The sequence below is a fragment of the Oryzias latipes genome, chromosome 20 (genome assembly GCF_002234675.1).
Source record: "Oryzias latipes chromosome 20, ASM223467v1".
Classification (NCBI taxonomy): Eukaryota; Metazoa; Chordata; class Actinopteri; order Beloniformes; family Adrianichthyidae; genus Oryzias; species Oryzias latipes.
In genome coordinates, this window is record NC_019878.2 from 1,342,590 (window position 1) to 1,370,365 (window position 27,776).

General features: G+C 43.9%; 1 protein-coding gene across 3 annotated transcripts in view; it reads left to right on the forward strand.

Moving 5' to 3' along the window:
- arhgef4 (Rho guanine nucleotide exchange factor 4) overlaps nucleotides 1–22,421 on the forward strand; it is a 43,732-nt gene extending 21,311 nt beyond the window's left edge. For 2 of the 3 annotated variants that reach the window (XM_023950085.1, XM_023950086.1), the window contains exons 3-11: nucleotides 4,419–4,598; nucleotides 4,851–5,051; nucleotides 5,187–5,366; nucleotides 11,818–12,050; nucleotides 13,348–13,477; nucleotides 13,552–13,683; nucleotides 17,451–17,694; nucleotides 21,043–21,120; nucleotides 21,270–22,421. In XM_023950085.1, coding sequence (XP_023805853.1) covers nucleotides 4,419–4,598; nucleotides 4,851–5,051; nucleotides 5,187–5,366; nucleotides 11,818–12,050; nucleotides 13,348–13,477; nucleotides 13,552–13,683; nucleotides 17,451–17,694; nucleotides 21,043–21,120; nucleotides 21,270–21,424 — 1,533 coding nt within the window. In that variant the 3' untranslated portion in view covers nucleotides 21,425–22,421. Of the gene's footprint in view, nucleotides 1–1,304; nucleotides 2,138–4,418; nucleotides 4,599–4,850; nucleotides 5,052–5,186; nucleotides 5,367–11,817; nucleotides 12,051–13,347; nucleotides 13,478–13,551; nucleotides 13,684–17,450; nucleotides 17,695–21,042; nucleotides 21,121–21,269 lie in introns of those variants that run through there. The other variant, XM_023950087.1, reaches the window with a different exon arrangement.
- Nucleotides 22,422–27,776: the final 5,355 nt, after the last annotated feature.

Genomic DNA, 27,776 nt, shown 5'->3' on the forward strand with positions numbered 1-27,776 from the left:
TGAGACCAAAATTGAACTTTTTGTCTTAATTCCACTCGTCGTGTTTGGAGGAAGAAAATGATGAGTCTCATTCCAAGAACACCATCCCTACTGTGAAGCATGGAGGTGGTAGCATCACGCTATGGGTTGTTTTTCTGCACATGGGACGGGATGACTTCACTGTATAGAGGAGAGGATGACCAGGACCATGTATTGTGAGTTTTTGGGGAACAACCTCCTTCCCTCAGGTAGAGCATTGAAGATGGGCGTGGCTGGGTCTTCCAATTGGACAATGACCCCAAGCACACAGCCAGGAGAACAAGGAGTGGCTCCATAAGACAGATCTGAGGAGGAGGGGGCCAAAATCCCTCCTGGAGTGTCAGCAAACCTGCTGAAAAACTACAGGAAATGTTTGACCTGTGGAATCACAAACAAAAGCTACTGCACTAAATGTTAACATTGATGTTCTCAGGTGTTCAAATACTTATTTGCAGCAGAAGCAGACAAAAACATTTAAAAAATCCTCCAATGGGATTTCCAGATAGTTTTAGATGATGTATCTTACAGTGGACACATGATGATAATGTCAGATTCCTCCATGATTTCTAAGTGGGAGAACTTACTAAATTATTGGGGTTCAAATAGTGTCAGCTGCTGTGTTCAGATGTTTGGTAGAACTCGTTTGTTGGAGGTTAAAAAGACCACGTTCATAGAGAAAAGCCTCACTTCTCCAGATCATTGGCTCTAACTAGTTCCTGAAACCACAGATTTCCCACGTTTGTGGTTGTCCGTGAAGTAGCATGTGAGCAGACATGAGCAGATACCAGGTGTGTGGAGACGTGCTCTTTCCACATGAAGGCTTTCTGAGGGTCTGCATTCACGTTGGTCCAGCTGCTGCTCTCACAGATCTTTTTAGAGCTTAAGGACAGAGATGGCAAACAGCAGACGTACTGCAAGCTTCTGCATCTGCAAATAGTTTGGAACTGGTGTCTGGTTCTGCAGTCCACGTTTTAACGAAGGAAAAACGTTGAAGTCAGTGAGATTCTACAAAATAATTGGACCTTTTGTAGCAGGAAAAGCCAACAAGCTCAGCTTCTCACGCCTTCGTTCCACCACCTATATTTTATTCAGCATGATCTACTCTGGACCCCTCCCTCCGGGTCCTGCCCACCCCCACACTGCCTCCTCGCCTCGTGGGGGGTGGGGGGTGGGGGTGTTGCTAGGGCCTTCCCTGAACCATTCTGGTATCCAGGATGTGCTGAAACGCCGTGCATTCTGATTGGCTGCCTGCCACTCCAGGGTGGGCACAGATGGAAGGAGGAGAGGAAGGAGAGGAAAAAAGGAAAAACGGTTCATTCTGGTAGTCGGAGCGATGAGGGAGCACCATTTTAGGAGGTGCTTTTGATGGAGGAGCCAGACTCTGGGAATGAGAGGACGGAGTCTGAGTGGAAGCAAACGTGCGCAGACCGCTGTGAACGGAGACGATGACAGAAGAGGAGCTGGGATCCAGAGCGATGAAGCATCCTTCCCTTTGATCCTGAGCAAACACCAGTGAGGAGGAAGCAGGAGAAGAACTGCTAAGTCAGTGAAGGAAAGCAGCGGAAAAGAGAGGAGGAGCCGCCGTGCTGACCCCCCCCCCGCAGTCATCGGGCACTCGGCCCCCACCGGCAGGCCGCGGCGGCGCAGCACATCGCCAAGGTGGCAGGAGAAGCTGGAGCTGAGCGGAGGTGGACAGCAGCCCGAGACGACAGCGACAGAGAGAGCCGAGGAGGCGGCGAAACGGTGTGGTGTGGAGGCTCGGTGCTGAGGGAGAGGCGGTGGGGGAGGGGAGGCGGTCCTGTGGAGACAGAGGAGGAGGCGAGGAGACTGATGGCGCGCGGCGGCGGCGGCGCTGGGCGGTGGAGCAGGCAGAGGATGGGCTTCCTGAATACTGTGCTGCGCTGCAACCTGCCCCCCGAAACACAGAAGGTGGTGGTGTTCTTCATCATGATGCTGCTCATCATCATCAACGTGGTGCTCATGTTTCTGCTGGCCTTCCAGTAGAGCGCGGACACACACACACACACACACACACGGGCACATGAGGAGGACACCAGACAGACGGAGGCTGCACCGGAGGCGCTCTCGGACCCTCGGACTCGGCAGCAGAGGAGCTCAGGTACCAGCAGGAGAATGAAGCCGTGTGTTGATGCGTGTCCAGCTGCCGTCTGTGCGTCTGACCGGGTTGGAAGGGAAATTCCAGCTGCAGCAGGGATGGAGGCAGCTCCTGATCTTTAACCGAAGGCTTTTGCTTCCCGTCATAGTCCTGAATGTGTTCCTACGCTCTGGCTTTTATGTTTTCATTCAATAAAAATCTCCTAGATGTTTAGTGTTTTCTTTAGCCAGTTTCCATGGACCAATCAGAAGGAGGTGTTTGATTTAGAATGTTCTGTGTCTCTGCTCCTGGAAGCTCCTCACCTGCCTCTGCTGCTGCTGCTGCTGAGGGAGAACACTGGTGACGGACCTCAGTGGGGAGCACTGACCCCTAACTGCAGTGCTTGCTCTTCCTTTTCCACCCATTCTTGATCTTTGAGGCCTACTTTTCCCTCCAAGGGCTGCAGACGGGTTTTTCTTGGAACTTCCCTTTGGGGGTGGAGCTAAACTGTTCCCACCTGACGAGCACCAGCAGCAGCTTCTGCCCTGTTTTCAACTACTGTAATTTCAAGTAATATTATTCAACTGCAGGATGGAGGCAATATTAAAGTCAGCATTGGAAGACTTCTCAGTACGCTGCTGTTTTCTGGGTTTCCATTTGTGGACAGAGTTAAAAAGTTAGCGTGAAGAACTTGACAGATCTGCTTCAGGGAGAAGTAAATGTTAGTCTGCTGTGGTGTTCACTCCCTCCACAAACCAGCCAGGGGACAAACATGCAGCAACCAACCAGCTTGTGTCGCTGGAAAGCTGCGCATTAAAACAGTCGATTGGGCAGACGTGGACATGCAGCCTCTTCTGAGCTCTGGATGGAAGTCTCGTTTCTGTGCTCCATCATGTTTATCTGCTGGGGAATGTAGCCATGGCAACTGCCGTGTGTTCCTTTACACTGTGATGCTACATTTCAGTGTTTAATGTCCAACCTGAGCCTTCCACAATGAAGGCAGTGGCTGTGTTCATGCGCTGCCCCTCCTCCGGCTCTGTCAGCATCCTGAAGGGGAAATGGGCCTGAATCCATCAGGTGGACTGATCCGTTCTGCTGCTGGAACCTGGTTGATGACGCTGTGCGCTCAGAGCAGGACTCTGAAACAGATATAATCAGAGGTCCCATATTTAAAAAAATGCGTACAATATCAGCATAAAATAAAAAGATTTTGTCATGGTTCAGCTCATGCTGTTTTGCGTGTCGGATCAGCAGATGACTGCGGTTTCATCTCTCTAGAATGGAGTTGGGAGCGTAAGGCACCAACAAGGCAAAATGGTGCAGATGGGTTGCTTAGCAACTGCAGCATTGTCTGATCAGCTCCTCACCATGGGTGATCTGTGGAGCTAAGAGAGAGATCAGAGGAGGAACGGTGAGCAGACGAGCAGCAGTGTGTTGGAGTCGTCCTCACGTCCGGTCGTCTCTGGAGGGGCTGCATCACACGCGTGTGGTGTCCAGGGGCTTTGAAAGACACTGATCCAGCAGGGACACGTGTTTCTGTCCTCTCCCCGTCTGATGCTCTGGGACATGTGTGTGTCATTCAGTGAGACAAACATGAATCTGGTCAATCAAAACAAAAGTCTTCTGTGTTTTTTCCCTTCAAGGTGATGTTAAATGAAGTGGATTCCAGGATTTAATGGTATATAGTGAATTAGCAACATGCGGCGTGACGGGGTCAAAGATCTGAACCAATGGCTGAAGGAGGCTTTAATCGCCAGCGTGTGACGTCATTATGAGATCCACTCCAGTAAATGTATTTGCCTACACCTTTGACTGTCTAGGCTTAGATAAGATGTTTTTTATGCTAAAAACAGCATCAAGAAGTGTTCTTCTAACTCCTGGACCTTCTGGGAGCTGTTGAAGGAAGGACCAGATTCTAGTCCTGGCAGCCAGCAGCTCAGGAATCCTGAGGGAAGTCCTCATGAGAAAAAGGAATTCAAACGATTTGAACTTTCCTTCTGAAGGAGTCTGTGGTTTTCACCAGCATTCCTGCTGGTGGTCAACAGCATGGCTGGAGCTCTCGACCATCATCAGCCCGCTGACACTCAAATCAAAGCTCTTGGTTCTGCTTAAGGTAAAGGGTAGACCACTGAAGTGAGCAGGTTGGAGAGCTAATTGTTAACAAACAGGTGAAATGGATGTTCCAGATTGCAGAGCGTTCTTTGGTTTTGATGTCGATAACTTTGATGGACCACGTCCTCAGTACCCCGTCAAGGAGCTGGCGGCATGTCCTCCACAGTGTGAGACCAGATCTTCTCTTCTGCAGCTGATCAGCGATGGCAGCGTCGTCTTCGCCGAGGCTCTGTGGGATCACGTCACCATGGACGTGCAGGAGCTGGGCTTCAAAGCTGGTGACGTCATAGAGGTGGTGGATGCAACCGACAAGGAGTGGTGGTGGGGTCGCATCATGGACAGTGAGGGCTGGTTTCCTGCCAGCTTTGTTCGGGTGAGAACCCCTGTGCTTCCCTTGATCTACCAGCTGTATGAACCCTCTCAGCGTGTATTTCTTATTTGAAAAAACGTTGCTGTTGCTGAGTAACCAGTCTGGCATAATGGACCCCTAAGAAAGAAATGATTAGGCCAAAGGGGTAAAATACAAAGAAAAGGGAACTTTATGCACAAAAGGAAATAATTATTGAAAGACTTTTTCATAAGAAATGATTTGACATGTTTCCACCTTGGTATGTTCTGCCCTCAGTTGCGTGTAAATCAGGATGAACCAATGGAGGAGTATCTGGCACATCTAGGGGAGATTCAGGCTCTTGATGAAGGCCAGGCCAGTCTCGGTTCTCTATCAGGACCTGGCCTACCCTGCAAAGAACAAATGAGAACCAATGTCATCAATGAGATCATGAGCACCGAACAAGACTACATCAAGCATCTGAAGGACATATGTGAGGTCTGGACATGCTGTCACTCTCTGCACTACAGTAGTTGTTCTGACTGAAACGGACTTCCTGTCCACAGCTTTATCCACACAGTGCTTCTTAAATGTCTCATCAGCTGCTTCTGTGATCCTGCTTGTGTCTCACAGGGTTATATCAAACAGTGCCGTAAGAGGACAGACATGTTCACTGAAGACCAGCTGCGCACAATCTTTGGGAACATCGAAGACATATACCGATTCCAGAGGAAGTTCCTGAAAACCTTGGAGAAGAGATTCAACAAGGAGCAGCCGCATCTCAGCGAGATTGGCTGCTGCTTCTTAGAATATGTAAGCCCTGCTTCATCATTCATTCTAAACATCTGAATCCAGAGGCTGGTGGAAAGCCTGCAGTTCTCCAGGTTTCCCATCACTCTTTAGGCTTTTACAGCACTTGAGAACCGGAGTAACTCAAGCAATAAAAAACAGATGTTGCAACTCAGAACAGTTTTGAGCAAAAGCCACACACCCTGTATTACGCTTAAAAAAGAAGAAAAACCAAGAATAGAGGGCGGTCCCCACTGAAAAGTATGGAGGAGGCTCCGTAATGGTCTGGGCTGCTCTGCAGCAGTTGACACCAGGGGTCTTGAATATGTTCAGTTTCCTGGAAATCTTGGTACCATCCGCTCTGCAGTGTTTTCTTCTTTTGAAGCCCGCGGTGCAGCTGTGTTTGTTCGGGAGAAGAACATGGTGATAGGCAGTTGTTGTCGCTCTTTTCTATGGGTTTTAGAGAAACTCCAAATTGCAAGATGATAAATTAGGCATGCTGTTTTACATACGTATACATATTAACCCTTGTGCTATCTTAGATGACCCCACCCTCACACTGACGTCTTATTCCTTCCATGACAAAGGTGGATAAAGGTGGAAAGATTTCATGTGATCCATGGACACCAGTGAAGATAACAAATCATTGAAGAAAAAAGGTTCAGAGCTCTGTCTAGTGGGTCTAGATGACCCAACTCCCAATGCTAAAGTGCCTAGGATAGTACAAGGGTTACACTGCAGCGTTATTGACGCACAGGTAGAGAAGAAGCGGAGTGACTTTTTAGCCAATCAGAATGCAGAACACAATGCACGATGCAAATCCGTGAAGTAGCGAAACCGTGAAAAGTAAAGTGCGTTATAGCGAAGGATCACTGTATTTGATCTACAGTATTAAAGACATTTTGATCAGAATGACGGTAATGCGATTCAGCCAAAGTTTAGGCTCTGTTTTTGGAAATGTCCCGCCCCTTTAACTGTCTCCACCAATCATTCTTGGAGGCTTAATCACATGTCATCAGTCTGACCAATCAGAAGTGGTGAAAGTCTTCACTTCCTTGTTCTGATTCTGCTCATAAAGTCTCTCAGTTCCAACATAAATACCAGCTAAAGCTCGTCTTTAGCGGTGCAGCTTTCCACAGAATCCGGTGTCAGACCGTGGAACAAGTGAACAAAACAATAAAGCTCAGAGAAGAGAGTCTGTCTGCCATCACTACATCTCCCATGATGCATTGGATTAAAGTGAGTCTCAGCGTAAAATGAGTCTTCCCTGTTAAACATCTTAAATCCACAACGAACACATCAACAGTTTTTCAATCATCTTGATGAAATCAGAGGTCAACAGTTTAGTTCTCCTTCCAGGTTTGTGTTTATTATCAGCCAAACATCCCAGAGTTTTGTCCAAGTCATCTTTCTGACTAAACAACTTTTCTAATAACGTCTGGATTATTTTAGATGTTAAACTTAAGTAATAACAACATTTAAGTAACAGGATTAAGGTGAAACAGACACAATTAAACTAAATTGAAACAATTTAATAATCTTAAAAGAAATAAAACATTTTTGTTAAAGTTTTCAAAGACTTCATCTTTGATTAAGACAAAAGAAAACTACTGAAACTTCATCATGTTCACTTTTTGTGTAGCTACAGAAAACATAAATATAATGTTGTCTTTTTTTGTAAATTTGATCAAAAATATTGGGATCATATTGTTTAAAAATTACAGTTGTCTTTGCACTAATATTGAAAGAAATGTTAAAAAAATGAATCACAGTATAGAAAGAATATATTTGTTTTTTTGTGAGGTTACATAAAAATGAAAAAACAACTACCAGGGTAAAATGTCAAATAATTTAGTTGAAAATTATTAATAAAAATTAACTTAACTTTTATTACATCTTATAGAAAAAACAACTACAACTTCCAGATTTTTCTGCCACAATTATCACAAAAATGCATGTGAGATCGTGGAGGAGCTGTAGATCAATACAGACTATGAGTTTCTGCTTTTTAAATTTTTGGATGCTGGTGTGCCGTGGAATTTTTGTCAAGGAGAAAGTGTGCCTTGGCTCAAAAAAGGTTGAAAAACACTGCATTAGCGTAAATATGAAATGATACCATACAGTATTTTTTAAAACTAAAACCCTTCAATGTCACTGATCCAAATTATCACAAAAATATAAAATTATTAAGCAGTTTTTTTACACATATGTCACTTAAGCACCTTAATACCTATTTTTTTGGGGTCTTATTTTGAAATTCCACAGCAGATCAGTCTGAAACTTATTTTGTGACATTACTTGAAAGAATACTATCAGTGAATAGTGAAATTAAGAGTTTTTATTTTATACACATGTAAACATTGTATAAAGGACACATAAGTAACTTAATTTAATTGGGACTTTTTTTGAAAATTTGCATCAGACATGAATATATATAAAAATAAAAAAAACGCCCCTCTCACCCTTCCGTGGGTGGTTTCTCCTCCAAGCTCGGGTCCTCTACCAGAGGCCTGGGAGCTAGAGGGTCCTGCAGTATCTTAGCTGTTCCTAGCACTGCGCTTTTCTGGACTGAGAGGTCAGAGGTCTTTCCAGGTATCTGTTGTAGCCACTCCTCCAGCTTGGGGGTTACTGCCCCGAGTGCTCCAATTACCACAGGCACCACTGTCACCTTCACTTTCCAGGCTTTCTCCAGTTCTTCTCTGAGTCCCTGGTATTTCTCCAGTTTCTCATGTTCCTTCTTCCTGATGTTCCCATCGCTTGGCACTGCCACATCCACCACAACGGCTTTCCTCTGTTCTTTATCCACCACTACAATGTCTGGTTGGTTCTCCATTACCATCCTATCAGTCTGGATCTGGAAGTCCCACAGGATCTTTGCCCTCTCATTTTCTACCAACTTCGGAGGTGTTTCCCATTTTGACCTTGGGGTTTCCAGTTCATATTCTGCACACATTTTCCTGTATATTATTCCAGCCACTTGATTGTGGCGCTCCATGTATGCTTTCCCTGCCAGCATCTTACACCCTGCAGTTATGTGCTGGATTGTTTCCGGCGCCTCTTTGCACAGCCTACACCTTGGGTCTTGTGTGGTGTGGTAGATCTACACCTTGGGTCTTGTCTGGTGTGGTAGATCTACACCTTGGGTCTTGTCTGGTGTGGTTGATCTGAGCCTCTATGGCTCTGGTGCTCAGGGCTTGTTCCTGAGCTGACTGGATGAATGCTTCAGTGCTGTCCTGAAGGCCAGCCCTCTCTAGCCATTGGTAGGACTTCTTGATATCCGCCACTTCAGTTATGGTCCGGTGGTACATCCCATGCAGGGGTTTGTCCTCCCATGAGGATCTGTCCTCCAGCACTGTATCCTCTGTTCTCCATTGCCTGAGACATTCACTGAGCACACTGTCAGTTGGGGCCTTGAGCTTGATGTATTCATACATCTTGGATGTTTCATCCTGGATAGTGGCTTCTACGCTCACTAGTCCTCGGCCTCCTTCCTTGCGGCTAGCATACAGTCTCAGGGTGCTGGATTTGGGATGGAACCCTCCATGCATGGTGAGGAACTTTCGTGTTTTAACATCCGTGGTCTGTATCTCTTCATTTGGCCATCTTATTATTCCTGCAGGGTATCTGATAACTAGCTGTTTATTGCCCGGGTCTTATTTTTGCCATTGAGCTGGTTTCTCAGGACTTGCCTTACTCGTTGGAGGTATTTAGCTGTTGCAGCTTTCCTTGTTGCCTGCTCCAGGTTGCCATTTGCCTGTGGAATTCCAAGGTACTTGTAACTGTCCTCGATATCTGCTATTGTTCCTTCTGGGAGTGAGACCCCTCCTGTGTGGACTACCTTGCCTCTCTTAGTCACCATCCGGCTGCATTTCTCGAGCCCGAATGACATCCCAATGTCAGTACTGTAGATCCTGGTGGTGTGGATCAGGAAGTCAATGTCACGCTCGCTCTTAGAAAATAGCTTGATGTCATCCATGTAGAGGAGGTGACTGATGTAGACTCACACTGAAGGCATCAAAACTATGAATTAACATGTGGAATTATATACATAACAAAAAAGTGTGAAACAACTGAAAATATGTCATGTTGTAGGTTCTTTAAAGTAGCCAGGCAGTGGACCGAGCTTTGTCTGGGAGTGGAGGACGCCACACCGGGCACTCGCTCTGCTGCTCCGGCGGCAGACAGCGGTTCTCTGTGAGGTCACTGGCTCCATACAGTTCTTCTGTTTGTACCACTGAAGAAAGTGGTGTCAGAGACTCCTGCAGCTTCAAATCTGCAGGAGCAGCTGCTCTCTTAATCCGCTGTATTTGTCTGGCAGAAACCTTCATCATTCTGACTTCATCTGCACCAACCAATGAGTGCTCTGGAATCTCTCAATATTACGATGATCCCGCTTAAGTTTTCCTGAAATATGCAAGGTTTTCATACCTTCTAAGGCATTGAACACAGCAGCAGTGGTCCTGTTTTTCCCATATTGCTTGAAAATGTTGGTCTGCTTAATAATTTTAAAAGTCCTTCTTTACTAGTTTTTCCTTTAATTGAACTCACCTGCAAACTAATTATCACAGCTGTCAGAGATTGATGTCAGTGAAGCAAAGAGCCCTGAGACACAATATCATCCATGAGTTTCATTGAAAGAGGATTTTTCCTTTTGGCAATTAAATACAATTTGAATAATAATTTAGAACACACTGTAACTAAATTTAAAGGAACCAGGTTCTCCAGGAATGTTCCTTGTCTTGTTTTTTTAACAGATATTTTGTAGAACCAAAAAGTCAATGTCAGATTGTTATTGGTTGATTTTCAGTATGTTTGGATTTTTTTTCATCCTTTATTCAGTGTTAAATAATTTCAGAGACTATTGTGGCTTTTTCTTTTATTATACTGGGTAAGTACTTGATTCTGATTTGCTGCTGGGTGTGCATTAAAAAGCGATAATCCCAAGTGATGACGGACGCCTAAAAAAGTAGTTCCGGTCACATAGCTCAAACGTTCTGTATCACTGCGCTGGCTTCTTTAAAACAAACTCTGGACCAAAACAAGCAGTTAGAGGAGAACTTTCTGATCTGATGCTTTATTTAACCATCGTGACCATCAGCAGAGATATCACTTTTTCTTTCGCTGCTGCAGTTGAGGTCAGTGCCGACTCTTCTGTTACCATGACAACACGGCGCACCATGTGTTAAATAGTTACATTTTGCAAAAAGAAGCGATTTCAAGATTAAAATACTAAAATTGACTAAATGTTCATTTCTATTGTTGGTGACGATGGTATGTAAGGTTTAATGGCAGACGAAGTGTGCATTATTACTTTTTAACGCACGCCGCACCACGTAACAAATAGTCTGCATCGTAGAGGGCTGCATTGGGATTGGGTCCCGCCGGGTCAACCAAAATCTCGCGGGATTGGGCGGTTTGAATTGCGCTGCGGGCGGGCGGCTAAAAAAAAACCTGCGGGATCAGTGCTGCCATGAATAGCTCATGAATATATATTAGCGGATTACGTTAGGCTGTGCGGCTGATGGATTCTTATTTACTGAAGCTCCGTGAAGGCACCAGGTAGAGACGCCCAATGGCCTCTGTCATCTAATCTGTTGTTGGGGGTGTGCAACGCCCCGCCCCGCCTCTTACTAAGAGTGCGCTTCAGGCCGTCTGTCTGCGCGCGCACAGACGCACACTTTTAACCGAACAGGATTTGTGAAAATATATTTAATAATTAAGTTGCAAATTACACAAATGAGGAATGCATGAAAAGATGAGGCTGGAGGAGGGACATGAATCTCTTTAATAATATCAATACAGATACGTGTTTTTCTCCTGCGGGACGGGAGACGATACAAAATCAATGCATCTCTATTACTGTGCGGGACTAAATTCTATGAGTTTTGCGGGTGCGGGCGGGAGAGGACATACATATTGCGGGTGCGGGCGGGAATGTAACGCATACGTTTGCGGAGCGGGCGGGATTGGTCCGAAATTCAGCGGGCGCGGGCGGGATGAAGAAAATAGTCCCGCGCAGGGCTGTACTGCGTCGCGCCGCACCACTGCTGCAGTCAAGATTCGGCGATATATTTATGGTGATCTTTCCGATGGCTTGAATAAAGCATCAGTTCAGAGAGAAAGTTCTCCTCTTAACGCATGTTTTGTCCAAATGATGAAGCAAAAGGTTGTTTCAAAGAAGCCAGCGCAGTGATACAAAACATTTAAGCTAGCTGACCGGAACTACTTTTTTCCCCGTGCGGTTATCACTGTGGTTTATCACTTTTTAATGAACACCCAGCAACCAATCAGAATCGAGTGTTCACCCGGACCATGGTATAAGCGGGATAATAGCCGTTGAGGTGTACAGTATCAGAAATTAACGGGCTTCTGCATCCTCTGTTATTTTTTATCTTTATAAAAAACTGTAACAGTGGTCAAATTTTTTTTATCATTTCTAACAACACTTTTGTTTTTCACTGTTATTCATGTGCAGCAAACAGATTTCCAGATTTATTCAGAGTATTGCAACAACCACCCCAATGCCTGCGTCCAGCTCTCCAAACTGATGAAGGTCAACAAGTACGTCTTCTTCTTTGAAGCCTGCCGGCTGCTGCAGAGGATGATCGACATTTCTCTGGACGGCTTCCTGCTCACTCCAGTTCAGAAGATCTGCAAATATCCGCTGCAGCTGGCTGAACTGCTCAAATACACCAACCCTCAGCACAGGTGAGAGCTCGCCGTCAGCATCAGCGTTATGGACAGTAAGCAGAGGAGCCTTGCACTTCACCTGGAAATAAAAGATTGGTTTGAAACAAACCCTTTATAGTGGTTCCTCCAGGAGAAACATGGACATTTATTTCTATATATTTTTTCTATACCCTTACCAGCCACTTAATTACAGTAGGCACACCTGTCCAGCTGCTCGATAATGCAAATTTCTAATCAGCCAATCACATGGCAGCAACTTAATGCATGTAGACGTGATCAAGATGATCTGCTGCAGTTCAAAGCGAGCATCAGAATGGAGTAGAACTGTGAATGAAGTGACTATAAATGTGGCATTTGTTGTTGGTGCCAGACGGGCTGGTCTGAGGGGTTCAGAAACTGCTGATCTACTGGGATTTTCACCCACAACCATCTGATTCGTCTTCATCGCTGTCCCTCATGGAAATGCCCTCCATCCCTCCTAACCCCCAAATACATAACACAAATATTGAATATTTGTTCTTGAAAAAAAAAGGGTAGCAGCTGTTATTTTTGTATTCATTTTGACGTTCATTCAACCAGGAAGTTTATAAGATCTGATACTGATCACCATTTTTGTGGAACTGCTAATGTTAGCTTGGGGGTGTGAGAGGCTATAAGCTAGCAGGAGAGCTTGTAAACTGATGGGAAATGGGGGCAGGCTTACTCCACAGCAACAGTCCCACCCACAGTTTAGAGGTGAATTTCTAATGAACTCCTGCCGTTCTGCAGAAACTATGTCCTAGAAAACAACACAGGTGCTAAAAAGGGCAAATCATAATAAATTGCCAACTGGAAAAGCCTTTACGGTAGATCTAAAGATGATTGGAGTGGGACTTTAACTTTACTTTTGAGAGTGGCACAGAAGAGTTCCTTTCAAAATAAAAGTGTCAAATAAGATGTTCTTGCTGCAGCAGATTTGAATTAATTCAAAAAACAAAAACAAATTAAACATGACATTTTCTATCATTATGAAAAGTAGACCCTATTGTTCATCATAGATTAGATTATGTGCTAAACTCAACAAAGCATTTTTGGTTAAAGCCTAAGAGCCATGATGGAGGGATAACAGAGGTGCATGTGGCTTCAGAGCCTCAGGTGGCAGACCCCTTAACTGTATGGGTTAAAGGTTATCCAACATTTGTTTTGGCTAAAGACAGATAAATGGGAAAAAACTTTCTCAACAAACAATGAGAACGTGAGCCTGTCTTCCTCACAGTGCTTTGTTAGTTTCCTGTAAAATAAAGACTGAACTCATGTGTTGATGTCTCACCTTCAGGGACTACAAAGACGTTGACGCTGCCCTAAATGCCATGAAAAATGTTGCCAGGCTTATCAATGAGAGGAAACGGCGCCTTGAAAACATTGAGAAGATTGCCCGCTGGCAGAGCTCCATAGAGGACTGGGAGGTGGGGTCCGACAGAGAAGAGCCACCAGTTCAAAGCGTGGGAAAAGTTAGTCACAACTGTGTGTTTTTCTGCAGGGGGAGGATGTTCTCAGCAGAAGCTCTGAACTCATCTTTTCTGGGGAGTTAACCAAGCTGTCCCAGCCTCAGAACAAGAGTCAGCAGAGAATGTTTTTTCTCTTCGATCATCAGATGATTTACTGTAAAAAGGTACTGCAGTGTTTTCTCTTCCACTGATGACTGTGGATAGTTTCAGGAGTAGAAAAAGTGCAGAAGTCAAGCTGGCTTACAAGGCAGCATTGATTGATCTTTTTCCTCTCTTATGGAAACCAAAGAGGTCAAAGCTCTGATGCACACTGAGGCAGATACTGCACTCTGATGTTGGAGTCTGCATCCACCATCCCCACTGAAGGATGCGTAGCTCTAAAGCAGACGGCACATGGGTGATCAACTGAGGGTCCTTGTGTTATCGATAACAGGCACAAACATATGAGAACCAACATTTCTAAACTCCAGCAAATGAATGGGTGGTGGATGCCACAGCTGGTCTTTTGGTAGTCTGGAAGTGGGAGTGTCTTATATGGTATGGCCAGCGAGGACAAGTGAACTGAACCCCATAGGGCCCGTCTAGGACCAGCTGAAGCAGAGACTGGATGATCAGAACCCACCCCCAGGTGACCTGGTAGATCTGCATGTAGCACATGTGGAAAAGTGGAACGCCTAAGAACGACATCATGAGGCTGGTGACGAGCAGGAGACGTAGCCGTCCTTGCAGCAAATGGTGGAAATAATGGCTAATGACATGGATAATGCTGGTTGTTTTAGGCAATCTTCATAATTGTCTTCATTTTTGGGTTAATAAATACCAAACTACTGAGAATAATGTTTTTTCTCATTCACTTTTCGTAAAATCAAATGGAACATTGATGTATTTTGTTAAAAGTCAGCCCAAATAGGAAAAGCACTCATGAAAATAACAATATCCCAGACTTATTGTGGGTAGTGTATTTCCAGGAGCAGCAGAAACGTGCTCCCTGCTCCTGTTGTGGTGTGTGGTATCCTCCTGGAGGTATTTGTGTGTGATGCTGTGCCAGCGCCCTCCTGCCTTCCAGACGTGCAGGAAAGAGGTGCCAAACCACATTTACTTTTTCTTTAACAACGTTCAAAATTCCTCCCAGTGTTTTATGCATTCTGTCAAAAAACCCATAATGCACAAAGGTGTTCTCTGAATAACTTCTAATGGGTTCTTGCACTTTATTTCAAATAAAACCCCAAAAATAGAAGAAAAAATATCTGTTTTTTCCATTTCTCTCTTTCTTTGAGTAAATACTCTCGTCTTCTCTGAACATCAGCATCACCGTCGCAGCACCCAATGGTAGGCCACACTGAAAAACAGTTTACCTATCTTAAATGAATGTCCCCTATTATGAACTGCAACTGATTGTTTGAATAGTTTAATGGATGTGAAGTTGATCCTCCCTTCAAGGTAGTTGTTGCAACTGTATCCCATTTGGACTACTATAAGAAAATAAAAGCAAACTATTCAGTATGTGAACTTCATAAATATGTTTACACAGTGTAGAGTATCTAAATGATATCTCAGATAATGTACATTGTTTAATCAAATAACCATCTACTGTCTGAGTAAACAGGAGGGTCAACCCTTTTATTCTAATCAGTAACAGGGTCCTAGTGCTAGAGTGCTAGCTACTCTCAGAACTAGAAGCTAGCTTAGCTTTTAGCTAGTTTAAATGCTGACCAAAGAGGAGAGTGTACAGAAAAGATGGAAGGAGTATTTTGAGGAGCTGATGAACGAGGAAAATGACAGGGAAAGAAGGGAGGAAGATGTGGTTGTTGTGGAGCAGGAAGTAGCAGAGATTGGAAAGGATGAGGTTAGGAAGGCTCTGAAAAGGATGAAGAGCGGAAAGGCCGTTGGTCCTGATGACCTACCTGTGGAGGTATGGAAGTGCTTAGGAGAGACAGCAGTGGAATTTCTAACGAGGTTGTTCAATAGGATTCTAGAGAGTGAGAAGATGCCTGAGGAATGGAGGAGAAGCGTTCTGGTTCCGATCTTTAAGAACAAGGGTGACACGCAGAACTGCAGCAACTATAGAGGAATAAAGTTGATGAGCCACACTATGAAGCTGTGGGAAAGAGTAGTGGAAGCCAGGCTTAGGAAGAAGGTGGAGATCTGTGAGCAGCAGTATGGTTTCATGCCCCGTAAGAGCACCACTGATGCCATTTTTGCTTTGAGAATGTTGATGGAAAAGTACAGAGAAGGTCAGAAGGAGCTGCATTGTGTGTTCGTAGATTTAGAGAAGGCGTATGACAGGGTGCCGAGGGAGGAGCTGTGGTACTGTATGAGGTCGTCTGGAGTGGCAGAGAAGTATGTCAGAGTAGTTCAGGACATGTATGAGAGAAGTATGACGGTGGTGAGATGTGCTGTAGGTCAGACAGAGGAGTTCAAGGTGGAGGTGGGACTACACCAAGGATCAGCTTTGAGTCCTTTTTTGTTTGCTATGCTGATGGACAGACTGACAGACGAGGTAAGACAGGAATCTCCCTGGACAATGATGTTTGCGGATGACATTGTAATTTGCAGTGAGAGTAGAGAGCAGGTGGAGGAACAGCTAGAGAGGTGGAGGTTTGCTCTGGAAAGAAGAGGCATGAAGGTCAGTCATAGTAAGACAGAATACATGTGTCTGAACGAGAGGGATCAAGGTAGAAGCGTTAGGTTACAGGGGGCTGAGGTGAAGAAGGTGCAGGAGTTTAAGTACTTGGGGTCAACAGTTCAGTGTGATGGGGAGTGTGGAAAAGAGGTGAAGAGGCGAGTGCAGGCAGGTTGGAGCGGGTGGAGGAAAGTGTCAGGAGTGTTGTGTGACAGAAGAGTGTCAGCAAGACTCAAAGGAAAGGTGTACAAGACAGTGGTGAGACCAGCTCTGCTCTATGGGTTAGAGACGGTAGCAGTGAGACAGAGACAAGAGGCTGAGATGGAGGTAGCGGAGATGAAGATGTTGAGGTTCTCCTTAGGAGTGACCAGGTTAGACAGGATAAGGAACGAGTACATCAGAGGGACGGCTCATGTTGCCTGTGTTAGCGACAAAGTCAGAGAAGCCAGACTGAGATGGTTTGGACATGTTCAGAGGAGGGATAGTGGATATATTGGTAGAAGGATGTTGGAGATGGAGCTGCCTGGCAGGAGGGCAAGAGGACGGCCAAAGAGGAGAAATATGGATGTCTTAACAGAGGACATGAAGTTGGCTAATGTTAGGGTAGAAGATGTTCATGATAGAGTGAGGTGGAAAAGGATGATTCGCTGTGGCGACCCCTGATGGGAAAAGCCGAAAGAGAAAGAAGAACTGCTGACCCAAGGGACAAACTTAAGAACAAATCCAGAATAATTGTCGTATTCCGATTATTTGGAGAACAGGTTTGAATGCGGTTGAGTAAGACATTCAATCTTTGCTGTCTATATTTCAAAACTATGGAAAGTAGAAGAGAAAAGATCCCTTTGCTTTACTGTGATGTCAAGTCCAGCAGATCAGCAGTGGGATTCTCTGCTAGATTCTTCTTCTATCATCTAAAATCATTATGGTAACAGGATGGCGTACATGATGTGGGACACAAGTTCCATGAAAAATAACGACTATTTGAAGTATTGTGTTGACAACAAATGTTCCCACAGTTACAATAGACACTAATGCACGTGTCACAAATATTACATGAAACACAAATATGACCAAAAAATCAATTTGAAGTTTAAGTAGAACAATTTGGTTTGGGCTTTATGTTCTTGGGTGTCCCAAGAGTTCATATTGGAGAAGACCACTCTGAAGGAGATGGTACCATTCTGCGTGAAGGCAGGAGCTGGTTGAGTGACACATGTCCATCATCACAGAGGCGTAGCTCCTGGTCTGGGTGGTTCCTTACGTTCATTCCTCTTTCCTCAACCACGCGTGCTCTGTCTATCATTGCAGGATCTCCTGCGCCGGGACATGCTGTACTACAAAGGCCGGCTGGAAATGGACCAGATGGAAGTGATAGACCTGGAGGACGGCAGAGAGAAAGATTTCAATATAAGTGTAAAAAATGCCCTGAAGCTGCGATCCTTAAATACAGAAGAAATCCACATTTTGTGTACCAAGAAACCTGAGCAGAAAGCGCGCTGGCTCAGAGCCTTCGCCGATGAGAGACGGCAGGTCCTTCATGACCGTGAGACAGGTAAAGCCAGAGAGGTTGCTGGTTCTTACATTTGCTTGATACCAAAACATTGAAGGTTTTTCCCTACTTTCCTAGAAGGAATAGAACCCATTTACGGACTTAAAGCTACAGTCATGTTCTTTGGTGAGATGGTTTTCTAGTTCATCTCAATGGATAAACTAGAAAACTGACAGTCACCAAACACTTTTATTTAGGATGTACCGATCAGAATTCTTTGTCCCAGATAGCGATACCGAGTCCCGAATCAATATTTTTGTAAACATATTTTAAAAGATGAAAGCAATGTAAAAATGAATTTTTATTTATTTAACCCCTTTTTTATCATTTGACCTGTAAGCAGAGACTTTTGTGAAGTAGCTTGAACAATCAAATAAAAATAATGCAACTATTAACTAGATACTAGAAAGAGGGTTAGAGAGAGGGGGACAAGGACAGGAAGACAGAAGATATTGTCACTCCTTGGCTATAGGGAGGTTAGGCAGTAGCGTGGAGGGTCTTGTCCAAGGATCCACTGTCAGGAACTCGTGGTGGAGGACCCAAATTGCAGGAGACCAGGATTGGTCACAGGAAATAAAACATTTAATTAGCAAACTGAAACATGACAAAACTATGAGGAGAAACAAAACTGTGACACAACAGAGCAGATGACCTGACAAGGATGAACAGAAACCAAGACACTTAAATAGGCTGAGGGCAATTAACTGAACTGAAGACAGCTGTGGATCATGAACCAGAAACTGGAGTGACTGACAAAAAAGAAAACCAAAAACATGACCAAGAACAAAACCAAACCACTTAATCCTTACATCCACACTGGATGAAATTCAGTGTCCAGACAAAAAGCACGATGAGAACATGCCCACAGAGAGGTCCCAACACTACATGGATGGGCAAACCTTTTGACTTGTGGGCCACAAAAGGTCGGAAAATCTGACAGAGGAACCGGAGTAGGAGATGAGTGTTCTGATAATTAAAGAAAGAAATAACATGGAATCTGGATGGAAACATGCTTTACTTCTGATTGTAGTTGTAGTTTGCCACCCTTGCTCCAGTAGTCAGTAAGGTGCAGGTTCTGGCTCCTTACTGACGCATGGGCAGGGTGTGCACGTGATGTGCACGTTAGATGTCCACACAAACTACGCTCTGATTGTCTCATTTCAACAGTAGGCCGCACTTATCACTTGAGTAGTAGGGGTGTTCAGTGATGTGCAGTGAGGTTGATGGCTGGTGAGGCACTGACTCCTCTGGAGACAGATTTTCAATGAAAGAACTAAATATTTCACCATTCATCAAACAGCAGCTAACAGCTTATAAAATACACACAAGAACATATTTGTCCTACAGAGAATATTTCTTTTATAGATAGAGAGAACACTCTTCTTGTGTAAAAATTATTCATATGTACTGTAAACAAATTAAAATTATACAGATGTGTTCAGCACACATTTGACCCTCAGTATCTATTGATGGTAATTTTCCAACTTCAAATTCTGGAGCTTCAATCAGTTATCAAATGATGTCTGTGAAAATAAATTAATATTAAATTGTAAATTAAAATTAAAAAATATTTTATTTGCATTTTTTTCCACTTCTCCCATGTTATTTTAAAACAAACGTTGAAAAACATGTTTGGCTGCCGATCCTTCTCCACAAAAAGCTGTCTGATCTGTTGGAAAAGTCTTCCTTGTTTTCCTTTATTTTTTGATGAGTTTCTCCCTCTCAATGGAGAAAAAGTCCTTAGTCTGTTTCTACAGAACCAGTGTAGCTACCAAGCAGCTGTCAGCTCACGTCTGCCCCCTGCTGGTGAGGCTTGCCTCACCTAAAGCCTTTTCTACGGGTCTACAGCAGGGCTTCCACTGCACGTCTCTGTTAACATTGAGCCCTACCGTCAGACGTGAGGCACAGCAGCTTCAGAGCCTCACCCGGAGTTTCCGCTCCCTCTGTGATTGCGCAACACTCAGATTTGACGGTTTTAACCTCAGAAACTGTGGAAAACATGTTGAGTTGACTGAAAATGTATATTTAACACAGATTACTGGAAAATAATATTTACTTAATTTACCTTTTTTTATTTTATCACGATCATGACAGGTGCCTCAACTTGCCTCACCTGACCACATGCCACTGGGGGTGTTAGATCAAATCGTTTTGGTGATCTATCGCGATAGATCATTTGTCGATATTTTATCGATTTAAAAGGCTGTCAGGATGATATTTATCCTTCAGAGTCTGACTCGTGTTTTCACTTCATCGGCCAAACTGCTGTTGGCAAAGCGGGCCAAAGTTCTGCAGAACCTCGCAGGAATGGATTCTAGTTCAGGGACCTGATGGATCAGACTGATGTGTACAACGCTCTGAAAAAAGGCCATGTTTATTAGTTTACTTCCGCGTGTGAGAAAACGTGGCTGTCACGTAAATAACGCATGTTAGCCACATTAAGGCGTTTTCTTCATCCTGTCATGCTGCCTCATCATCATCACTTTAATGTTTCTGGAGAATTAGTGTTGCTTTTTCCCCTTTATGTTTGAAGGGCCGTTCAGACTCCTGACCCGTTTAAAAGTTCTGGAGAAGCTCCATGAAGCAATCTTGGAAATAAACAGTTTTTTCTCAAACTGAAAAATATGTTGTTGTGGAAATCAGTCAATGTTAACTGTTCCCTTTATATATTTTAAGTTACCAAAATAAAAGCACAATGAATTTGCCAGGGTAAAAGAAACGTATATATGAGATACAGCTGCAGTGCTTAACATTGCCATCATTAAATACATTGAATTTTACCATTTTATGACAAAGGAAGACGTATTAACATTCGGGTAGAGTGTTTTTCTAAGCCATACTTTTAAAAAAAAAGAAAAAGTGTTCCATTGCAAAATTACAATATTGGGATACGTATCGTATCGCCAGAGTCTTGCTAATACACCCCTAGTGAATAGCATTAACAGGATTCACAGTTGGCAGGATATAGGGGATTAAAAAAAAAGAAAACTCTGTACGACTCGCCTGCGTCCCACCTTGTTGACCCTTACGTACTGTTGTGTTGTTTAGGTTTTCGTTAGACCGGTCACTCGTAGCGTGGCCTTAGAAAACGTGCATGAACATTGGGCTCACCGAGGGGGTTTGTAACCTTGATATTTCTTGTAGGCCACCTGTGTGCCCTGTTCAGGTTTGTCCATTTTTCACCCACAGAGTTGGGACTCAGACTTTACCAGTGAGAAGGTCTTAATCTGATGTTGTGAGCTAAATGTTCAAATCTGCTCTTTGTCTACTGCTTCTTTAGTGTCACATTTTTAACACGGGCAGACAAATACTCATTGACTAAATAATATACTCTGCCGTTTTTTTTTCTAGGCTTTTCTCTGACTGACCTGCAGAAGAAACAGGCCATGCTAAATGCCTGTAAAAGCCATCCAGCTGGGAAGCCCAAAGGTATGCAGGGTTTTAGGAAGGAGATGCCCCCCAGTGGGTTTTAGCGTGGCCTCACTGGGCATGAGCCCATAATCATTATGTCAAAAAATGCTGATGATTCCAGTATTTTTGTCAGAACCAAAGAAAACCCAACCTGTTGTCCTCCTCAGCGGTGACCAGACCCTACTGTGACTTCCTGCTCCGGCAGAAACACCCGTCCCTGCCCACCGCTCTGCCACAGCAGCAGGTCTTCATGCTGGCCGAGCCCAAGCGCAAGACCACCTTCTGGCATAACATCGGCAGGTTGACACCTTTCAAGAAGTGAAAGGAAGAAAAAAATGGTTCAAGTGAAGTTGTGGAAGAAGGAAACGAAGGAGAAGATGAGGAGCTCTCTGCCCGTGCCTGAATAAATCCTTTTAAAATAGTCCTATTTCTATCCTGCACTTAACTTTTTGTGGATTGATACGCTGAGCTGTATAGACGAAGATTATTATGATGAGGATGAGATTATTCATTGAAAGCACTTTATAGGTTGGCTGATGATAAGACTTTAGGGGTCTCCTGGACAGAAAAGGTGAACCCTTGCTTCATCAAACGTCAGTAGCTGCGACGGTTCTGCTTCAGGAGACTGTAAGAAGAATGACTGGACTGCCTCTGTGAAACCAAGCCGTTGCTGTTGGAAGGCTTTCGATGTGCGTCCTCTTAGGGCGGAGGGAGAATTGTGCTAAGGAGGACGTTTCGTGGCTCTCTCTGTCCCCGCCTGTCCTTCCAGTATCATTTCAACCACGTTTTAGGTGTTTTGTGGTCTTCGTGTGAGAACATTGGTTCTGTACTTCTCTGGTGCAGTGGTGGTGTTGTGCAAACATTTGTACACTGCTGCCGAAAGATCAGATGTTTTGGACTGAGCCAACAGCGGCACCCCCTCATCAACCCCCCCCCCCCAGGAATGGACCTTCCTGAGTCTGACCCTCAAGCCTGCTCATAAGAGTTAATCACCCACAGCCTCTTTCATTTTGGTTTCTTTTATGAAGTGCCATTGGTGTGACACGGACAACCTGCCATGACATGCATGGATGTGACAAAGAAACTGTGAACAATATTTTTTTAGCTTTGGAAACTTCTGCTATAATTATTGACCAGACTCATGTTCTCGTGTCAGCCTGTGCTCATGCTATCCGGCATTCCTGCTCTGTTGACCTGGTATCCAGTATAATCTCCCGTCACATTAATGCAGCCTGGTGATTTGCATTCAGTGAAGGACTCTTTCCAACTTTATATTCTAATGTTCAAATGTATTAAACGTTTCTTAGCTGAATAACGGAGCTGGCAGTCAGAGTTATCATTCACCGTTCACTGTCATCAACAAAGGTCATTGAAGGTTAACCCCCTTTCCAATATAACCCTTGTTCTATCCTAGGCACTTTAACATTGGGAGTTGGGTCATCTAGACCCACTAGACAGTGCTCTGAACCTTTTTTCTTCAATGATTTGTGATCTTCACTGGTGTCCATGGATTACATGAAATCTTTCCACCTTTATCCACCTTTGTCATGTTAGGGAGAACACGTCAATGGAAGGGGGGGTCATCTAAGATAGCACAAGGGTTAAGTATTATTGAGGCACGCTAACGTTGGGAGTGGGGTCATCTGGACCCCACAAGATAGCACAAGGGTTAAACAGAATTAACGTGTCATAGACTTAAAGGCTTTCTAGGGTTTGAATGAACAGAGAGAAGACTTAGATTGGTAAATCAAAGGGTTGTGGAGGGTAAACTTTTACACCTTTAAATCCCAAACAGAAGATTTGTGAACATCGTGACGCCTCTTGGTCATGACACAGGGACAGAAGTAGAACGACAGCAGCATCTCAGCTGTGCCTCCACCAGGACTGCTTCCAAGGTTACCTCCCCAAGGGAGTGAGGAGAGGCAGTACATCCCCACCCCCCAGGAGAGGCCTCCTCTTGTCATCTTCACTAAACAACAAGGAGCAATAGAAGAGTCGACAGCACGATGACAGAGCCTCCATCTAAAAAGTTAGGAATTAAAAAGTGTCGCAGTGCCAGCTTTACCTTTGATGGCATCAATTTCACTATTGGTAAGTATTAATGAGGTGTCTCAGTGTGTGTCTGTGTATGTTCAGGTGTTCTTCATTCAAATCATTCATACAGGATATTCGATTTCACATGACAGTGACGAAAATATTGTGTTCCTTTGAAGCTAGGACATTTGTCAGAATTGACTAAAAACGAGCATTAATAGTTAGTCTCTACACCCCTTATAGCATATATGTGTGTGTAAGATAAAGGTAATGTAACCACGAGGCAGCCTGAGCCAGGATTTCATTGTGCTGGTCCCAAGCCCGGTTAAATACAGAGTGCAAGAAGGGCATCCAACGTATAATCTTTGTCAAACCAAACGTGAATCAGACCTATGACATCCATACCGGATCGGTCAAGGCCCGGGTTAATGACGACCACCATCAGTGCTGTTGACGGACAGGGCACCGGTGGACATTGGAATACTGTTGGTCGAAGAAGACGAAGGCGTGGTCATAGGAGGAGAGAGAAGAGGAAAGTCATGAGTGTTGGTCTGAGAGTAGAGACTTTGAATGTTGGAACTATGACAGGAAAAGGTAGAGAGTTACAGAGGTGGACCAAATTGTTGGTAGCCCTCAGTTAAAGAAAGAAAGTCCACAATGCTCACTGAAATGACTTGAAACGTTCAAAATAATAAAATAAAATAAATAAATTAAAATGTATTGAAAATTAAATCATCTAAATCCGCCATTACTTCTGAGTTGTTGATTAACAGAATTATTAACAAAAAATTGTTTTCAATAAATATTAATTTATTGTTATTTTTGAATGTTTCAAGTCATTTCAGTGAGCATTGTGGACTTTCTTTCTTTAACTGAGGGGTACCAACAATTTTGTCCACCACTGTTGACACGATGCAGAGGAGGAAGGGAGACCAGGTGGAGAGATAGCAAGACTAGAAGTTTAGGAGCAGCTTGTTCTGTCATGGTGGAGAGGGGAAGTGAAATGAGGAGTTATCGTAAAGGAGGAGTTTGTTAGGAGTGTTGTTGAAGTAAAAAGAGTGTCAGATAGAGTGAATAAGATAGAAATGAAAGGTGTGACTTTTAATGTTGATAGTGGGTGTGCCCCACAGGTAGGATGTGAGCTGGAGGAGAAAGAGGAATTCTGGTTGGACCTTGATGAAGTGATGATGAGCATCTCTAGAAGTGAGAGAGTTGTCTCTGGTGCAGATTTAAACAGACATGTTGGTGCAGGAAACAGAGGTGATGAGGAGGTGATGGGCAAGTTTGGTATACAAAAGAGGAACGTAGAAGGACAGATGGTGGTTGGTTTAGCAAAAAAAAAGATGGAAATTGCTCTATTGAATACGTTCCTTGAGAAGAGGCGGTAACTTTGGGTGACCTATAAGAGTGGAGTTGAAGAATGAAGAAAATGAGAGAAAACAAAGAATAGAAGAGGTGACTGTTGTGGAGCAGGAAGTAACAAAGATTAGTAAAGGGGAAGTGAGGGGGCGCATTGAAGAGGATGAAGAGTGGAAAGGCACTTGGTCCTGTTGATACACCTATAGAAGTATGGAAGTGTCTAGGAGAGATAGCAGTGGATTATCTGACTGAGTTGTTCAACAGGATCTTAGGTGGTGAGAAGATGCCAGAGGACAGGAGGAGAAGTGTGATGGTGTCCTTAGTTAAGAATAAGGGAGATGTGCATAATTGTAGCAACTACAGAGGAATAAAACTGATGAGCCATACAATGAATTTATGGGAAAGAGTAGTTGAAGCTAGACTGACAGCAGAAGTGAACATTTGTGAGCAGCAAGATGGTTCCATGCTAAGAAAGAGATCTCTGTAGATCTGGAGAAATTTTATGACCGGATGCCCAGAGAGGAACTGTGGTATTGTAGGAGGAAGTCTGGAGTGACAGAGAAGTATGTTAGACCAGTGCTGGACTGTAAGACGGTGGTGGGGTGTGCTGTTGGGGGTGACAAAGGAGTTTAAGGTGGAGGTGGGATTACATCAGGGATCAGCTCTGAGCCCCTTCCTGTTTGCAATGGTGATGGACAGACTGACAGATGAGGTTAGACAGGAATCACCACTGTCTATGATGTTTGCAGATGACACTGAGATTTGTAGTGAGAGCAGAGAACAGGTGGATGTTTGTCCTGGAAAGGAGAGGAATGAAGGATAGCTGCAGCAAGACGGAGAACCTGTGTGTGAATGAGTGGAACCCAAGAGGAAGAGTGAGGTTACATGGAGAAGAGATGAAGGTGAATGATTTGAAAGATCTAGGGTCAACAGTCCAGAGGAATGGAGAGTGTGCAAAAGAAGGGAAGAAGAGTGCAGGCAGGTTGGAATGGGTGGAAAAAAATGTCAGGTGTGTTAGAAGAGATTCAGCTGAAATGAAAGGAAAGGTGAAAGCAGCCATGTTGTTGGGCCTAGAGAAACCGAGGAAGCAGAGATGAAGATGCTGAGGTTCTCTCTGGGAGGGACCAGTATGGATCAGGAATGAGGACATCAGAGGGACAGTACATGTTAGAGACAGGGGACATGTCCAGAGGAGAGATGGTGATTCTATTGGTAGAAGGATGCTGAGTCTAGACCTGCCAGAGGTCTAAAGGAAGACCAGAGAGGAGGTTTCTGGATGCAGTGAAGGAAGACATGGTGACACTTTAAATTAAGATTCAATGACAAGCTTTGATAACGCTTTGGTCTGACTTTAGATGTTAATGAATCTTATTAACACTTTCAGGTATTTGCAAGACATCTATAATGCTAATAAACATCTTACACATTAATAAAGCCTATTAATTTGTTAAGTTAGTTAATAAAAAATTTATTAAGCTCATTAACACTTAGGCCTGTGTCAGGCATCTATAATGCTAATGAATGTCTCACTAGAACCCCAAACAATAATAATCCTTCTTAATTTGTTAACAAAGGTTGTTAATAAATCTCATTAAGCTTATTAAAACTGACAAATTTGATAGGCATCTATAATGCCAATAATAGTATCATTAGCATCTTAAAAACATCCTAACAACAATGCTTGTAAATGTGTTAACTGAGTAATTTAATTAACTTTAGTAGACTTATTGTACTAATAAATGTCTTACTAACACCCTAAAAATTCTGTTATAATGCATGTTAATGCGTTAACGAAGCTTGTTTTGGAATCTTAATATAAAGTGTTACCAAAGACATGAAGGTAGCTGCTGGTAGAGGAGAGAATGCAGAAGACAGGGTTAGAGGAAGCTGATTTGCTGAAGGGAAAACTAAAAGAAAAAGAAGAAAAACATCCAGAAAAATAAAAAGCAACCCGCTGTAGATCATTCGGTAGAATGTTTGTATTTTATACCCTTACAGGACACCGTAGAAGGTGCAGTTTTGTTGCTGGATGTATCATGGCTGCATGCTCGACATTAAAACAGTGTTCTAGCTCCATCTAGTGTGATCCTTGACTCACACAAACATACAGAGATTTGAGAGAAATCTACATGGTGTCTGAAGAAGTCACGGACTAATCGCCTCGGACACTTTTCTGGAGGCAGAAAGATTTTTTTATCACGCGGTGAGTCGTGTTACCCGCTCGTCTGCTGGCTCAAAATGGCGGATGGATTCCGAAGACCCGATCCCTTGATTTTTGACGAAAATGTTGCGTAAAACTGGCGCCGCACATGCTGACAAACCGGACAAGACCAAAGCCTACATACTGCGCAATATTCCTGGGCCAGACGCCATAGAGCGCGAACGCTCCTCCATGTACGCTGCGGAGCTGCGCAATGAGGCAGGTGCTGTCGTCATACCGGCAGAGTCCAGGGAGGACCCTGAATGTTTGATGAGGAAATTCCGGGAAATATGCAACCCTCAAAATAACAGAACAATGGAGAGACACAGATTTCATTCCAGAAACCAGAAACAAGGTGAGAGCATTGAATCTTTCAAAAGTGATTTAAGAATTAAAGCTAAAAGCTGCAACTTTGGCGACCTAACTGAGGAGCTGATCTGCGATCGGATCGTATGTGGCATCAGCAGCGACACGCTCAGAAAATCCCTGTTAAGAGACAGTGAGCTAACATCAACAAAAGCCATTTCAGTGTGTCGTATTCATGAAATAACAGAGGAAAATAGCAGGACGCTGGCAAGCCAAGTCACAAATATTGATGCTTTAAACTCGATGCCTGATAAACAACAAAAGCCTAAAGCAAAGCCATCTACACGCATGATCCTGAACTGCAATAACTGTGGTGGTTCTCATGCTGCCAAGAGAGAAATGTGTCCAGCTTTCGGACAGCAGTGTCACAAGTGCAAAAGGCTCAATCATTACAAAAGTAAGTGCAAGAGCAAAACTCCAAAGAGCTCATTCAGGAGAATTCCAAAGCTATATGTGCATGATGTCGGAACAGAGCAGCCTGAAGAGGATTCTGATGACACGTTTTATGTAAATGGTGTCGAGATTGACTGTGTACCTTCTAAATCAGATAACAAGAATAAAGGATCTATCACCTTACTTGTTAAAGGCATAGCGATTGACATGAAAGTTGACACAGGAGCTAAGTGCAATGTACTACCTCTAAAAATTGAATTCATCAGACACAAGGAGCAGGTATTCAAACAAAGCAGTGCTGTCAATCTCATCGCATATGGAG